This window comes from Pristiophorus japonicus, chromosome 3 (assembly GCF_044704955.1).
Source record: "Pristiophorus japonicus isolate sPriJap1 chromosome 3, sPriJap1.hap1, whole genome shotgun sequence".
In the NCBI taxonomy this organism is placed as follows: Eukaryota; Metazoa; Chordata; class Chondrichthyes; family Pristiophoridae; genus Pristiophorus; species Pristiophorus japonicus.
Window position 1 is genome coordinate 295,490,349 of NC_091979.1, and position 16,263 is coordinate 295,506,611.

At 47.7% G+C, this 16,263-nt stretch overlaps 1 protein-coding gene across 1 annotated transcript in view; it reads right to left on the minus strand.

The window, feature by feature from the left end:
* The window catches only part of LOC139260334 (myoferlin-like), a 301,635-nt gene that overhangs the window by 123,669 nt on the left and 161,703 nt on the right, over positions 1-16,263 (minus strand). The window contains exon 44 of the mRNA XM_070876822.1: positions 15,406-15,561. Coding sequence (XP_070732923.1) covers positions 15,406-15,561 — 156 coding nt within the window. The remainder of the gene's footprint in view (positions 1-15,405; positions 15,562-16,263) is intronic.

A 16,263-nucleotide genomic window follows, 5' to 3' on the forward strand; every position in this document is an offset into this window, starting at 1 on the left:
CACGCACAAGGGACTGTTCATCTACAACAGATGCCCGTTTAGAATTTGTTCGGCTGCAGCGATCTTCCAGAGAAACATGGAGAACCTACTCAAGTCGGTAACACGCACGGTGGTTTTTCAGGACAACATATTGGTCATGGGTCGGGACACCGCCGAGCACCTACAAAACCTGGAGGAGGTCCTCCAGCGACTGGATTGCATAGGGCTGCAGCTGAAGAGGTCAAAATGCATTTTCATGGCAACAGGTGGAGTTTTTGGGGAGAAAGATCGTGGCGGACGGCATTCGGCCCACAGACGCAAAGACAGAGGCTATCAGGAACGTGCCCAGGCCACAGAACATCACGGAGCTGCGGTCGTTCCTGGGACTCAACTATTTTGGTAACTTCCTACCGGGGTTAAGTACCCTCTTAGAGCCCTGACATGTGTTATTGCGTAAAGGTGAGAACTGGGTATAGGGAAAACAAACAAAAAAAATTGCTTTTGAGAAAGCCAGAAACATTTTATGCTCCAACAAGCTGCTTGTATTGTATAACCCGTGTAAAAGACTTATGCCAGCATGTGATGCGTCGTCGTACGGAGTCGGGTGTGTATTACAACAAGCTAACGTTGCGGGAAAGTTGCAACCTGTCGCCGATGCCTCCAGGAGCTTGTCTAAGGCCGAGAGGGCCTATAGCATGATTGAGAAAGAGGCATTAGCGTGTGTATGTTCGGGGTAAAGAAAATGCATCAGTACCTGTTTGGCCTCAAATTTGAGCTGGAAACCAATCACAAGCCCCTCATATCCGTGTTCGCTGAAAACAAGGGGATAAATACTAATGCCTCAGCCCGCATACAAAGGTGGGCACTCGCGCTATCAGCGTATAACTATACCATCCGCCACAGGCCAGGCACCGAGAACTGTGCGGATGCTCTCAGTTGGCTACCATTGCCCACCATGGTGGTGGAAATGGCACAGCCTTCAAGCTTGTTGATGGTGGCGCAGCCCACAGACTTGTTGATGGTCATGGAAGCGTTTGAAAATGATAAGTCACTTGTAACGGCCCGCCAGATTAGGATTTGGACCAGCCAAGGTCCTCTGCTGTTCCTAGTAAAAAAGAAACTACTGCTTGGGAGCTCTGCCAGCATCTCCGTTGAAATGCAAGAGCTAATCAAGCTGTTCCAGCGGCGAAAGGACGAGCTGTCCATTCAGGCAGACTGCCTGTTGTGGGGTAACCGCGTAGTGCTACCCAAAAAGGGCAGGGAGACGTTCATCTCAAATCTCCACAGCACACACCCAGGTATAGTAATGATGAAAGCGATAGCCAGATCTCACATGTGGTGGCCTGGTATCGACTCTGACTTAGAGTCTTGTGCACAGCAATGCAGCGTGTGTGCTCAGTTGAGCAATGTGCCCAGAGAGGCACCACTAAGTTTGTGATCCTGGCCCTCTAGACCATGGTCGAGGATCCATGTCAACGATGCAGGCCTGTTTCTCGGTAAAATGTTCCTGGTGGTGATGGATGCTTTTTCAAAATGGATTGAATGTGAAATAATGTCGGGAAGCACTGCCACCGACACCATTGAAAGCCCAAGGGCCATGTTTGCCACCCACGGCCTGCCTGACCTACTGGTCAGTGACAACGGGCCATGTTTCACCAATGCCGAATTTAAAGAATTCATGACCTGCAATGGGATCAAACAGGTCACCTTGGCCCCGTTTAAACCAGCCTCCAATGGGAAGGCAGTACAATCAAACAGAGCCTTAAACGAGTCACAGAAGGCTCACTCCAAACCCGCCTGTCCAGAGTACTGCACAGCTACCGCACGAGACCACACTCGCACACAGGGGTGCCCCCGGCTGAGCTACTCATGAAAAGGACACTTAAAACCAGACTCTTGCTGGTCCACCCCAACCTGCATGATCAGGTAGAGAGCAGGCGGCAGCAACAAAATGTAAACGCAAGTGTGTCACGGGAAATTGATCTGAATTACCCTGTTTATGTGCTAAACTATGGACATGGTCCCAAGAGGATCGCAGGCACGGTGATCGCCAAAGAAGGGAGTTGGGTGTTTGTAGTCAAGCTAGTCGGTCAATGGACAAATTTGCAGAAAGCACCTGGACCAAACGAGGCTGCGGTTCACAGACTGCCCTGAACAACCCACAGCAGACACCACCTTTTGAGCCCACAACACACACCAAAACGATCAACGACACCACCCAAGACCAGGAAATCGAAGCCATCATGCCCAACAGCCCAGAAAGGCCAGGCTCACGCAGCAGCCCTGCAGGGCCAACAACACGCCAGCCCAGCGAGGGCACAGCCAATGCACCAGAACAGACATTTGTACTGAGGCGGTCCACCCGGGAAAGAAAGGCTCCCAACTGCCTCATCTTGTAACTAGTTTTCACTTTGACTTTGGGAGGGATGGAGTGATGTGTATCTGTAAAGCATGCACTCCCATGTTCCGCCACCAGGGAACGCATCCCCTGAAGTCCCAAGGGATCCCATCGGTAGCAGTCAGAGAGCGAGAGCGAGAGCGAGAGCGAGAGCGAGAGCGAGAGCGAGAGCGAGAGCGAGAGCGAGAGCGAGAGCGAGAGCGAGAGCGAGAGCGAGAGCGAGAAGCATCGAGTTGGGGAGGCCTATAAAGGAGTGGTTTGTGCATCTGCAGCGGGGTGGGAAGGCAAAAAAAGTAGAAAGAAATCGAAGTGGCATCACAGCCAAGGGGGATAAGTAGTTTTTCGTTCTCTTTTCTTTATCAGTAAGTAACCTTTTAGCATTGTTGTGGCCAAATTAAGTTAATTTAAGGGTTAAGTCATGGCAGGAGAGCTCAGACATGTGTTATGCTCCTCCTGTACTATGTGGGAACTCGGACGCTTCCGCTGTCCCTGACGACTACATGTGCGGGAAGTGTATCCACCTGCAGATCCTGACAGACCGCATTGCGGCACTGGAGCTGTGGCTGGATTCACTCAAGCATGCACGGTGCTGAAAATGACGTGAATAGCATGTTTAGTGAGTTGGTCTCACGGCAGGTAAAGGGTACACAGCCAGATAGTAAATGGGTGACCAACAGGAAGAGCAGTGCAAGGAAGGTAGTGCAGGGGTCCCCTGCAAAACAGATACACCACTTTGGGTACTGTTGAGGGGGATGACTCATCAGGGGGGAGCAGCAGCAGCCAAGTTCATGGCACCGTGGGTGTCTGCTACACAGGATGGCAGGAAAAAGAATGGGAGAGCTATAGTGATAGGGGATTCGATTGTAAGGGGAATAGACAGACTTTTCTGCGGCCGCAACCGAGACTCCAGGATGGTATGTTGCCTCCCTGGTGCAAGGGTCAAGGATGTCTCGGAGCGGGTGCAGGACATTCTGAAAAGGGAGGGTGAACAGCCAGTTGTCGTGGTGCACACAGGTACCAACGATATAGGTAAAAAACAGGATGAGGTCCTACAAGACGAATTTAGGGAGCTCGGAGCTAAATTAAAAAGTAGGACCTCAAAAGTAGTAATCTCAGGATTGCTACCAGTTAAAAAGACAAGCCTGAAGGCTCTGTGCCTCAATTAAAGGAGTATTCGGAATAAGGTGGACAAATTAACTGCGCAGATAGCAGTTAATGGATACGATGTAATTGACATCACAGAGACATGGCTCCAGAGTGACCAAGGCTGGGAACTCAACATCCAGGGGTATTCAACATTTAGGAAGGATAGACAGAGAGGAAAAGGAGGCAGGGTGGCATTGCTGGTTAAAGAGGAAATTAATGCAATAATAAGGACATTGGCTTGGATGATGTGGAATTGGTATGTGCGGAGCTGCAGAATACCAAAGGGCAGAAAACGCTGGTGGGAGTTGTGTACAGGCCACCAAACAGTAGCAGTGAGGTTGGGGACATCAAACAAGAAATAAGGATGTGTGCAATAAAGGTACAGCAGTTATCATGGGCAACTGTAATTTATATAGATTGGGCTAACCAAACTAGTAGCAATGCAGTAGAGGAGGATTTCCTGGAGTGTATTGGGATGGTTTCCTTGACCAATAAGTCGAGGAACCAACTGGAGAGCTGGCCATCCTCGACTGGGTGATGTGTAATGAGAAGGGACTAATTAGCAATCTTGTTGTGCGAGGCCCCTTGGCGAAGAGTGACCATAACATGGTCGAATTCTTTATTAAGATGGAGAGTGACAGTTAATTCGGAAACGAGGGTCCTAAACTTAAGGAAAGCTAACTTCGATGGCATGAGGTGTGAATTGTCTCGAATAGACTGGCAAAGGATACTTAAAGGGTTGACAGCGGATAGGCAATGACAAACATTTATAGATCACATGGATGAACTTCAACAGTTGTACATCCCTGTCTGGAGTAAAAATAAAACAGGGAAGGTGGCTAACAAGGGAAATTAATAATAGTGTTAGATCCAAGGAAGAGGAATATAAATTGGCCAGAAAAAAGCAGCAAACCCGAGGACTGGAAGAAATTTAGAATTCAGCAGAGAAGGACGAAGGGTTTAATTAGGAGGGGGGGGGGGGGGGGAAAGAGAGTACGAGGAAGCTTGCCAGGAACATAAAAACTGACTGCAAAAGCTTCTATAGATATGTGAAAAGAAAAAGATTAGTGAAGACAAACGTAGGTCCCTTGCAGTCAGACTCAGTTGAATTAATAAATGAGGAACAAAGAAATGGCAGACCAATTGAACAAATACTTTGGTTCGGTCTTCACGAAGGAAGAAACAAATGACCTTCCGGATGTACTAGGGGATCGAGGGTCTAGTGAGAAGGAGGAACTGAAGAATATCATTATTAGGCGGGAAATTGTGTTGGGGAAATTGATAGGATTGAAGGCCGATAAATCCCCGGGGCCTGATAGTCTGCATCCCAGAGTACTTAAGGAGGTGGCCCTAGAAACAGTGGATGCATTGGTGATCATTTTCCAACAGTATCAACTCTGGATCAGTTCCTATGGATTGGAGGGTAGCTGATGTAACACCACTTTTTAAAAAAGGATGGAGAGAGAAAACACGGAATTATAGACCGGTTAGCCTGACATCAGTGGTGGGGAAAATGTTGGAATCAATTATTAAGGATGAAATAGTAGCGCATTTGGAAAGCAGTGACAGGATCAGTCCAAGTCAGCATGGATTTGTGAAAGGGAAATCATGCTCAACAAATTTTCTGGAATTTTGAGGATGTAACTAGTAGAGTGGACAAGGGAGAACCAGTGGATGTGGTGCATTTGGACTTTCAAAAGGCCTTTGACAAGGTCCCACATAAGAGATGGGTGTGCAAAATCAAAGCACATGGTATTGGGGGTAATGTACTGGCGTGGATAGAGAACTGGTTGGCAGACAGGAAGCAGAGAGTCGGGATAAACGGGTCCTTTTCATAATGGGAGGTAGTGACTAGTGGAGTGTCGCAGGATTCAGTGCTGGGACCCCAGCTCTTTATAATATACATTAACGATTTGGATGAAGGAATTGAGTGTAATATCTCCATGTTTGCAGTTGACACTAAGCTGGGTGGCGGTGTGAGCTGTGAGGAGGATGCTAAGAGGCTGCAGGGTGATTTGGACAGGTTAGGTGAGTGGGCAAATGCATGGCAGATGCAGTATAATGTGGATAAATGAGAGATTATCCATTGTTGGGGCAAAAACACGAAGGCAGATTATCTGAATGCTGGCAGATTAGAAAAAGGGGAGGTGCAATGAGACCTGGGTGTCATGGTTGATCAGTCATTGAAAGTTGGCGATGAAGGTGGCAAATGGTATGTTGGTCTTCATAGCTAGGGGATTTGAGTATAGGAGCAGGGAGGCCTCACCTGGAATAGTGTGTTCAGTTTTGGTCTCCTAATCTGAGGAAGGACGTTGTTGCTATTGAGGGAGTGCAGTGAAGGTTCACCAGACTGATTCCAGGGATGGCTGGACTGACATATGAGATGACTCTGGATCAACTGAGCCTCTATACACTGGAGTTTAGAAGGATGAAGGGATCTCATAGAAACGTCTAAGATTCTGACGGGATGGGACAGGTTAGATGCTGGAAGAAAGTTCCCGATGTTGAGGAAGTCCAGAACCAGGGGACACAGTCTTAGGATAAGGAGTCGGCCATTTAGAACTGACATGAGGAGAAACTTCTTCACGCAGAGAGTTGTTAAATTCCTGTGGAATTCCCTGCCGCAGCGAGTCGTTGATGCCAGTTCATTGGATATGTTCAAGAGGGAGTTAGATATGGCCCTTACGGCTAAAGGGATCAGGGGGTATGGAGAGAAAGCGGGAAAGGGGTACTGAGGTGAATGATCAGCCATGATCATATTAAATGGTGGTGCAGGCTTGAAGGGCCAAATGGCCTACTCCTGCACCTATTTTCTATGTTTCTATGTAGAAACTTCACCCAATGTCTGAAGTTCCTGAAGGGATTTAAGGAGGCGATGAACCACTGCAGTCAATGCTGACTTGGGAACCACTGTTCACCCTCCCATCGCAGAGGAAGCGCACTATCACAGTGCACATGTACAACCCCCACATCCCAGTCATTGATGTGCTGACATTCCTCGCCAGGTACGTCGATGGGACAGGAAACAGCATCGACCTGAAGGATTTCCATGGGATTTGGACCCGCAAGCACCAGATCCAGGTCACCTTGAAAGTATACGCCAGCAGAACCATCCTGCACCCCGCCTCCAGCTGCACCATCGAAGGAAATTGGGGCTACATGGCGTATGCTGGACAATCCAATGTGTGCCGAACCTGCAGGAAAGCAGGCCACGTGGCGGCAAGCTGCAAAGCAATCATTTGCCGCAACTGCCAGAAGGAAAGACACCAAAGGACGGCAAAGAGAGCAAGTGCTGCAACCTTTGTGGTCAGGCTGGACATTTGTACAAGGCCTGTCCCAAGCAGAATTTCAGCTATGCGCAGGCAGCAAACAACATGACATGCGAGGAGAAAGCTGAGGAGACCAACACCTCCCCTCCAAGACAGTGCGAACAAACCACTGCCCTAGTCGACACTGACCGACAGGAGGAAGGGAGGTCTGTCACGGCAAGCCGCCAGACACTAACACCCAGCAGTGAAACTTCCCCCCCCCCGCCGAGACACTGAGTCCATGGAGGAGGAGGGAGCTGAAGCAGAAGAGAAACAGGAATGGCAGTGTGTCACCAAGGCGGCGGCAGCCCGCAAGTCAAAAGGAAGAGGCCTCCTGCAGAAACGAGGGGCAGAAGATGGCTACCGTCCACGATGGATAGCAGTGGCTGCAGCTCTTCCGATGACGAAGGGCGAGGCAAAAGCCCCCACGCCAATGCGACCAGCGCAGTCCAGCTCCGGAACTCCGGGAGCAGTGATGTCACTGATGCACCCCCGCTCCAGATTTCCGGGAGCGACAAAGCCACCAAGGCACCCCCACTCCGGATTTCCGGGAACAACAAAGAGACAGATGCACCCCAGCTCCAGAACACTGAGCAATGACACCACAGGGTATGCACACAAGGACCAACCAACATCAGGCGAGGGCAGCCCAGTTGACATGGAGGACCCCCCCCATCCACACTGCTGGTGTCCCCTGGTCGAAACATCCCCAAGACAGAGGACAACCCATACCTCAGCCAAGGTGCAATAGAAAAGTTTAAAGATAACCTATGTATATGGGAACAAGCCACAGGGCCAAAGGACTGTGTTCGAAATGTAATGTTTGGATTGTAATCACCAATTTAAAAATGGGTTTAAAAGATTGCATCCATTTACATGCGTAACATTAAGTCGATGTGTTTCCACCTTGGGGTACCTCGCCAAGGTCAAGATAGACCCGCTATTCTTGCAGGAGTGCGGCCTGCTGCACTTCAGCAGTTACCAGCAGTGGTCACAATGGTCCGTCTGGTCAGGAGGCAATGATTGCCGTTCCTCTGGCCTGGGCATTCTGCTGCGGGGAGGCCACTTCACCATCACCAAAGTTGAGGTGGTGATGGGCGGCCGCCTTCTCGTAGATGTATTGTATAAAAATATTACTCTAAGGCTAATTAACGTGTATGTCCCGCCTCTTAGAAGCAAGTGACTGGCTCTCCAACAGCTCCCACTGCTGCTGGTGACAGCCAGACCAGTCGTTCTGGGCGGTGATTTCAACTGCGTCATCGATGCGGTTGGACGATCCAGCAGAGCTGACAGAAAACTGGACAACCACATCCAAACTCCTGATGGACGTGGTGAAAGATGCCAAGCTGTGCGAAGTCTTCAGCAACCCTGCAGATGGAGCACCGCACAGGTCGAGACAGAATAGACTTCCTGTTTGTGTCCCACACGCTCAAGGTCAGATTGACCGACGTCACGCCGGTGTTCTTCTCTGACCACTGCTTCCTACTGGCCAACTGCCTCCCACAGGAAGACCAGAAAGTTGGCAGGGGGATATGGAAGCTCAACGTGAAACTGTTGACCCCGTAAAACGTTGAGGAACTCAAGAGGGATTACAAAGGTTGGAGAACCGTAAAACCCCTCTATGATTCCCTGATGCACTGGTGGGAAACAATCAAGACAATCATCAAGAGGTTCATCCTCAAAGGTGGTGTTCAGGAAGCGACAGGGAGAGAGGGAATTGTCCCAACTCCAGAAGTGTATGCAAAACCTGCTCCTGCTGCAGTCGATAGGGGTCGATGTTGCAGAGGAACTTGGAGATGAAGGGCCAGCAAGCCTTGCTCTTTGCCTCAGAGTCCTCCAAAATCATCTTCCGCTTCAGAGTCCGCTCCGTAGAGCAGGATGAGACATGTTCTTGTTTCTTCTTCCAAAAAGGTACACAGGAGGAGCTCTGTGATCACTAGCCTAAAGAAAGATGATGGTTCTGTGACGTCTTCGCAGCCCGACATGCTGAGGATCAGCAAATCCTTGTATGCCGGGCTGTACAATGTCAAGCCCACAGACTGCGCGGCCTCCCAGTCTTTCCTGTTGTCTATCTCAGAGGTCTTAGACGGCAGTGAGCGGGAGAGTCTGGACCACCCGCTAACTCTGGACAAGCTGACAAAGGCCGTCCAGTCGCTCGCGACGAGTAAAACTTCTGGAAGCGACAGCTTACTGGTCGAGTTGCATTCGGCTGAGGGACTGGATAGGCCCAGACCTGCTAGAACTGTACGGACGTATGCTTCTGGCCTGCAGCATGTCAGAATCAATGAGGAAAGGCATCATCACCATCATCTACAAGCAAAAGGGGCAGAGGGAGGAAATCAAAAACTGCCAGCCCATTTCGCTGCTCAATGTGGACTACAAGATCCTGTCAAAGGTCATCGCAAACAGGGTCAAGTCTGCTCTGGAGCTGGTGATCCACCCAGACCAGACCTGCGCTGTCCCCGGCAGGAAGATCTCTGATAGCCTCGCGCTACTCAGGGATACGATTGCCTATGTGCGGGACAGGAGGGTGGACACCTGTTTAATCAGCTTGGACCAGAAGGCCTTTGACAGACTATCACACACGTACCTGATGGACGTGCTCTCCAAAATGGGGTTTGGGGAGGGTATCCGCAATTGGATCCAACTGCTCTACACAGACATCAGTAGCACAGTTCAAATCAACGGGTGGGAAACAAAGCTTTCCGATCAGGTCTGGAGTCAGGCATGGCTGTCCCCTCTCCTCTGTCTTGTCTGTGTGCTGTATCGATCCCTTTGCCGACTCCATCAGGAAGGATGTGGGCATTAGGGGGGGCGACAATCCGAGACAGCAGAAGCGCTCAGGTCAAAACCTCCCTGTACATGGACGACGTCACCGTCTTTTGCTCGGATCCGCAGTCGGTCCGCGGATTGCTCACAATCTGTGACCAGATTGAACTGGCCTCGGGAGTGAAGCAAAAGCGAGGCCATGTTCTTTGGAAGCTGGTCCTATCGATCCTTTATTCCCTTCACCGTGAAGTCAGATTACCTGAAGGTTTTGGGAATATGGTTCAGAGCGGATGGGGCGTGCGTCAAAAACTGGAAGGAGCGTATCGCTAAAGCGAAACATAAACTGGGCCGGTGGAAGCTGCGCTCACTCTCCATTGCAGGAAAGAACCTGGTCATCAGGAGTGAGGTGCTCTCTGTTGTACATGGCGCAAGTCTGGCCCATACCCCATTCCTGCGCCATGGTAGTCACCTGAGCAGTCTTCCATTTCGTCTGGAGATCGAAAATGGACCGTGTCCGCAGAGAGACAATGTACAAATCTCTGGACAAGGGGAGAAAGGATGTTCCAAACGTGGTCCTCATCCTGATGGCCACCTTTGTGTGCGGCTGCATCAAGCTGTGCACAGACCCTTTGTACGCAAACAAGTGTCGTACGTGCTGAGATTCTCTCTCCCCCCGGTGTTGCGAAGGATGCGTCTGGCCAGTCTGCCGCGGAACGCTCCAACCAGTTGGACCATGCCTCAGCACCTGTCCTTCGTGGAAAAGTTTTTCAAGAAAAACACCTTTGATCACAAGGCCATAAAGCAGTGGTCGGCACGCAAGGTCCTGGACGCCCTCCAAAAGGAGATGATGGATCCTGTCTGCTTGGGGAACCGTCCGACTGTCAAACTCATTCGGCAGAATATCTCATCGCCAGAGCTTTCACACAAGCACCAAGACGTAGCTTGGTTGGCGGTGAGAAGGGCCCTACCTGTCAGATCCTTCATGCACAGCCGGGGTTTCAGAGACATGGCACTCTGCCCCAGAGTTAGAACATAACATAAGAATTAGGAACATGAGTAGGCCATCTAGCCCCTCGAGCCTGCTCCGCCATTCAATAAGATCATGGCTGATCTGGTCGTGGACTCAGCTCCACTTACCCGCCCTCTCCCCGTAACCCTTAATTCCCTTATTGGTTAAAAATCTATCTATCTTTGACTTGAAAACATTCAATGAGCTAGCCTCAACTGCTTCCTTGGGCAGAGAATTCCAGATTCACAACCCTCTGGGAGAAGAAATTCCTTCTCAACTCGGTATTAAATTGGCTCCTCCGTATTTTGAGGCTGTGCCCCCTAGTTCTAGTCTCCCTTACCAGTGGAAACAACCTCTCTCTGCCTCTATCTTGTCTATCCCTTTCATGATTTTAAATGTTTCTATAAGATCACCCCTCATCCTTCTGAACTCCAACGAGTAAAGACCCAGTCTACTCAATCTATCATAAGGTAACCCCCTCATTTCTGGAATCAGCCTAGTGAATCGTCTCTGTACCCCCTCCAAAGCTAGTATATCCTTCCTTAAGTAAGGTGACCAAAACTGCACGCAGTACTCCAGGTGCGGCCTCACCAATACTCTATACAGTTGCAGCAAGATCTCCCTGCTTTTGTACTCCATCCCTCTCGCAATGAAGGACAACATTCCAGTCACCTTCCTGATTACCTGCTGCACCTGCAAACTAACCTTTTGGGATTCATGCACAAGGACCCCCAGGTCCCTCTGCACCACAGCATGTTGTAATTTCTCCCCATTCAAATAGTATTCCCTTTTACTGTTTCTACCCCCCCCCCCCCCCACAAGGTGGATGAACTCACACTTTCTGACATTGTATTCCATCTGCCAAACCTTAGCCCATTCGCTTAACCTATCCAAATCTCCTTGCAGTCTGAGTCCTCTACACAACCCGCTTTCCCACTAATCTTAGTGTCATCGGCAAATTTTGTTGCACTACATTGTCCCCTCTTCTAGGTCATCTATGTATATTGTAAACAGTTGTGGTCCCAGCACCGATCCCTGTGGCACACCACTAACCATTGATTTCCAACCGGAAAAGGACCCATTTATTCCGACTCTCTGCTTTCTGTTCGCCAGCCAATTCTCGATCCATGCTAATACATTTCCTCTGACTCCGCGTACCTTTATCTTCTGCAGTAACCTTGTGTGGCACCTTATCGAATGCCTTTTGGAAATCTAAATACACCACATCCATCATGCTTGTTATATCCTCAAAGAATTCCAGGAAATTAGTTAATCATGATTTCCCTTTCATGAATCCATGCTGCGTCTGCTTGATTGCACTATTCCTATCTAGATGTCCCGCTATTTCTTCCTTAATGATAGTTTCAAGCATTTTCCCTACTACAGATGTTAAACTAACCGGCCTATAGTTACCTGCCTTTTGCCTGCCCCCTTTTTTTTAAACAGAGGCATTACATTAGCTGCTTTCCAATCCACTGGTACCTCCCCAGAGTCCAGAGAATTTTGGTAGATTATAACGAATGCATCTGCTATAACTTCAGTCATCGCTTTTAATACCCTGGGATTCATTTCATCAGGACCAGGGGACTTGTCTACCTTCAGTCCCATTAGCCTGTCCAGCACTACCCCCCTAGTGATAGTCTCAAGGTCCTCCCTTCCCACATTCCTGTGGCCTGCAAATTTTGGCATGGTTTTTGTGTCTTCCACTGTGAAGACGGAAGCAAAATAATTGTTTAAGGTCTCAGCCATTTCCACATTTCCCATTATTAAATCCCCCTTTTCATCTTCTAAGGGACCAACATTTACTTTAGTCACTCTTTTCCGTTTTATATATCTGTAAAAGCTTTTACTATCTGTTTTTATGTTTTGCGCAAGTTTACCTTCGAAATCTATCTTCCCTTTCTTTATTGCTTTTTTAGTCATTCTTTGCTGTTGCTTAAAATTTTCCCAATCCTCTAGTTTCCCACTAACCTTGGCCACCTTGGTCTTTGATTTGATACTTTCCTTTATTTCCTTGGTTATCCCTTCTCTTGCCGCCCTTTTTCAATGGAATATATTTTTGTTGTGCACTATGAAAGAGCTCCTTAAAAGTCCTCCATTGTGCCACCGTTTAGTCCTTGTTTCCAGTCTACTTTAGCCAACTCTGCCTTGTTGGCTGTGGTGCGAACGAGATGGTCATCTATCTCCTTTGGGACGACCCCTTTGCAAGGAGATGCAGTGGTTGCTATTGAGGTTCATTCCAAGCAGCTCTGTAACACAGGACTGTGTGCTCTGTGGACTGTTCCCAGGGACACACACTGAGACAGACATCATCTGCTGCTGGAGAGCCATCAACTCGGTGAAAGACACACTTTGGTCTTCCTGAAACTTGCTGGTCTTCCAGAGCAAGGAAATGTCCACAGCCGAGTGTTGCAGACTGGTGCAATCCAAGGTCCAGGAGTACGTGCTGAGGGACACACTAAATATTGGTGTAGTCGCCGCAAAGGCACGAAGGGGAAGAGCCACAGTTTAAGGCCCTTCCGCCACGGTAAACCCAGGGGATGGAATCAGACCCCCTCGGGCTGTACTTGTTAATCTGCTTGTATACATAGAGCACCATGTACTGAAAAACACCTGTGGTGTGCATGTATAATAAAAGTCTCTGCACGGTTTAGTAACTTGTAAAGAAATGTAAATGCATCCCCATCCGGTCGGTGTGCTGCTTTCATCTGCATAGTGCTACATGTAACGTGATTGGTGATTGGTGATTGGTATTGAAATGTCTCCTGGAATCTAATGTAAACCTGTTCTGATCTGCTCCATGTAATGCCCTCATTTGCACAGTACTATATGTAACGTGATTTACGGATTGCACTAAACTGTACCTTGAAATGAAATGCAACCTAGTGCATTGTATGGAACTGCTGTCAGCATCCAAATGAATTGTATGGAATTGCTGACCGCAAGGTACTGAGCTATTTTCCAATGTATTGCGAAAATTTTATATGAATAAAATATATTTTTGAAAAAAAAAGCAATGAGTCAAGTTATGCAGACTAGGAAATTCCCAAATTTGGCCCCTGTGTGTGGAGTTTGGCCGATGAGAGTTAATTATAATTGGCCTTAAGTGAGCCTTCATTAGTGGAGAAAATAAAACATCTACTTCGGTTTGCTGTACTCTTAATTAATCAATGGGGAGGGGTAGGGGTGGGGGGGAGAAAGGGGTTGAAAATTGGTGGAATAAAATGGACTTCAGTAAAAGTAATTGGGGGAAGGGGTGGGGAGAAAAGAGAAAGAAACAGAGAAAAGAAAGGACTTCTGGCCATCATTTTGGCTCCCCTTCATTGCTGGTTTATAGCAACAGAAAAGATTAGATTGAAACTCGAAACACTGGCACTGACTCTGGAAACAATGCGAAAGCTAGTTCATTCTTTTGGGTAATCTTTGCAGTAGAAATTGGAGCCGTATTATTTATTTCTTGTGTTCCAATTTGCAAGTATAAACAGGCTGGATTTTGGTCAAAGTCCAGCTCAGAGTCTTAAAAGTACCAGAACAGCCAGACGATGTATGGCAGGGGGTGACAGACAGCTAGAACTTATCCAGAGGAGATGGGGGAGAAGGAAGAAAGAAGTGATTTGGAAAGGTAATTTTGTGTGTTACAAGTACATTGCCCAGCAGCTGACCATGGAATAGTTGCAGGTGCATCCATGAATCAATGTACAGGTGCACAATGCTGTCCCTCTGAAAACAGCATGGACAGAGTTACCAAAGTTTAAATATTTCATCCGTTGATTTGTCCAAGTTCTACTGCTTCCTCTCCCTCCCTCCCCTTTCGCCCCATAGAACAGGCCAAAGTTCAATTTGGCTTGCTTTGGAATTTGTTTCCCAGTAAGGGTGGTGAACCAAGATGTCATGTGTAAGGAGGCCAGATGTTGAAAAAAATACAAGCTAAAAAAATGAGAAAAAGTCTTTGGTTGTTAACATTTATTAAAATAAAGACACTTAACTGAACTGCTGTTCAAAACTATAACTAACCTTTCCAGTGACTCTGTATATAGGACCATAAAAGTGCACAGGTTCAATCTTCTCTATGCCAAGTTGGCTGATCACAGTGAGGTACTGGTAAATACACTACAATTGGTCTCAATTGGGGTGGGGGGGGGGGCGGGGAGAGAAGACAGGATATAGGTTAACATTGTCATGGTTCCCGATCCTGATTATTGTCCAATTTCTGGCTAGACATCAATGGGAGGACAGGATGAGGCTCAGTCAGCACACTGCATGCAAGTCAGGTCTAGCAACACAGCCTTTGTAACCATATGCCAACACAGAAATTGCAAGGAACAGTATTCTGTTATATAGATTAAAAATGGCCCATTTAGTAGTTTGTGACAAGTTTGTAACTTTGGCAAACTCTGTCAGTTTGGCAGTTCTGTTAAACATTCGAACTCTGCCAGGAGTCCTAACTGAAACTCACTCCTGGGAAAAAGGCAACCACCTCCTAATGTCCTTGGCTATCCAGTTCACAACTTGCATACTTCATTATCATGGTTATTGTGCCAGAAGCAGATAAAGAAACAGTCTGCTTTTCCAACAAAAAAATGGCAACTTTAACTGCAGATTTTTCAGCCAGTTTTGTGTCAGGAAGCAAAGGAAGTGAAAAAGCACTGTGCAAAAAGGAGACTGTGGGAGGGTAGATCAGGGTAACTCACAAGCCAATTTCCCTGGCAACAGGCCAGTGAACAATTGGATTCCTGTGCAAATACCAACAGATTCTATACACTTGTTAAATACTATGCCAGATTTAAGTTTCTTACCTTGCCATTGTTATCTTTTGGTTGCAAGTCAATGGCTCGAACGATGTAAATTCGCACTACACATTCTTGAGCTCCACTATCTGGCAGCTCAGCGAACTGACGGGGGGGTGTTTGAATATTTGGATCATCACTTAAAGGATAAATTTTGAAGGAACCCTATAAAATACAGGCAATTAAAATAAAGTTAACTAAAGCACACTGGACAAATCTCTCATCGAAATAAATCCAGAATAATTGCAGTGTTTTTGTTTAAGCAAAATTCTGGACAAAAAAGATCAGCCTTGTTTTCACAAACCATTAGACCAGTTGTTAAGCTGTGAATTTCCTCTACATTATCAATCCAGGTATGCCAGATTACCCACCCTGCCATCACTTTCTATCATAGTCTGAAGCAATCAAGGCCACAGAGGTATGGTTTATAGGTATTCATCCAAGTGCCCATTATTAAGTTGTAAACCTCATCTTGGCAGGTCATTTGACCTACAACTGTGAAAGGGTTGAGGATGAAAAGAAGATCACAAGCCAAACCCAATCCGGTTTCCTTTGCTTCAGTTTCTGAATGAGCCTTCTCTTCACCCAGGAAGAAAGCCATCCAACAGAAAATGTAGTGACACACCTAGAATATCACTCCGATTTCCTCTTGAGCTCAAAGTCCCACACGTGCCACCTCTACTTGGAGACTTTTTGGTCTCAGTGGAGCTAGTAAAGCTAGTGAAACAAAGGCCAAGATCTCACATACTATGGAGGAAGGATCTGGGCCTGTATATGTACAAGATGAGGTCCACGTTCCTCATGTGCACCAGTGCAATTATATTCTCTACTACAGGCCATGATGAAATTATCAGTAGTGTTGTGTTA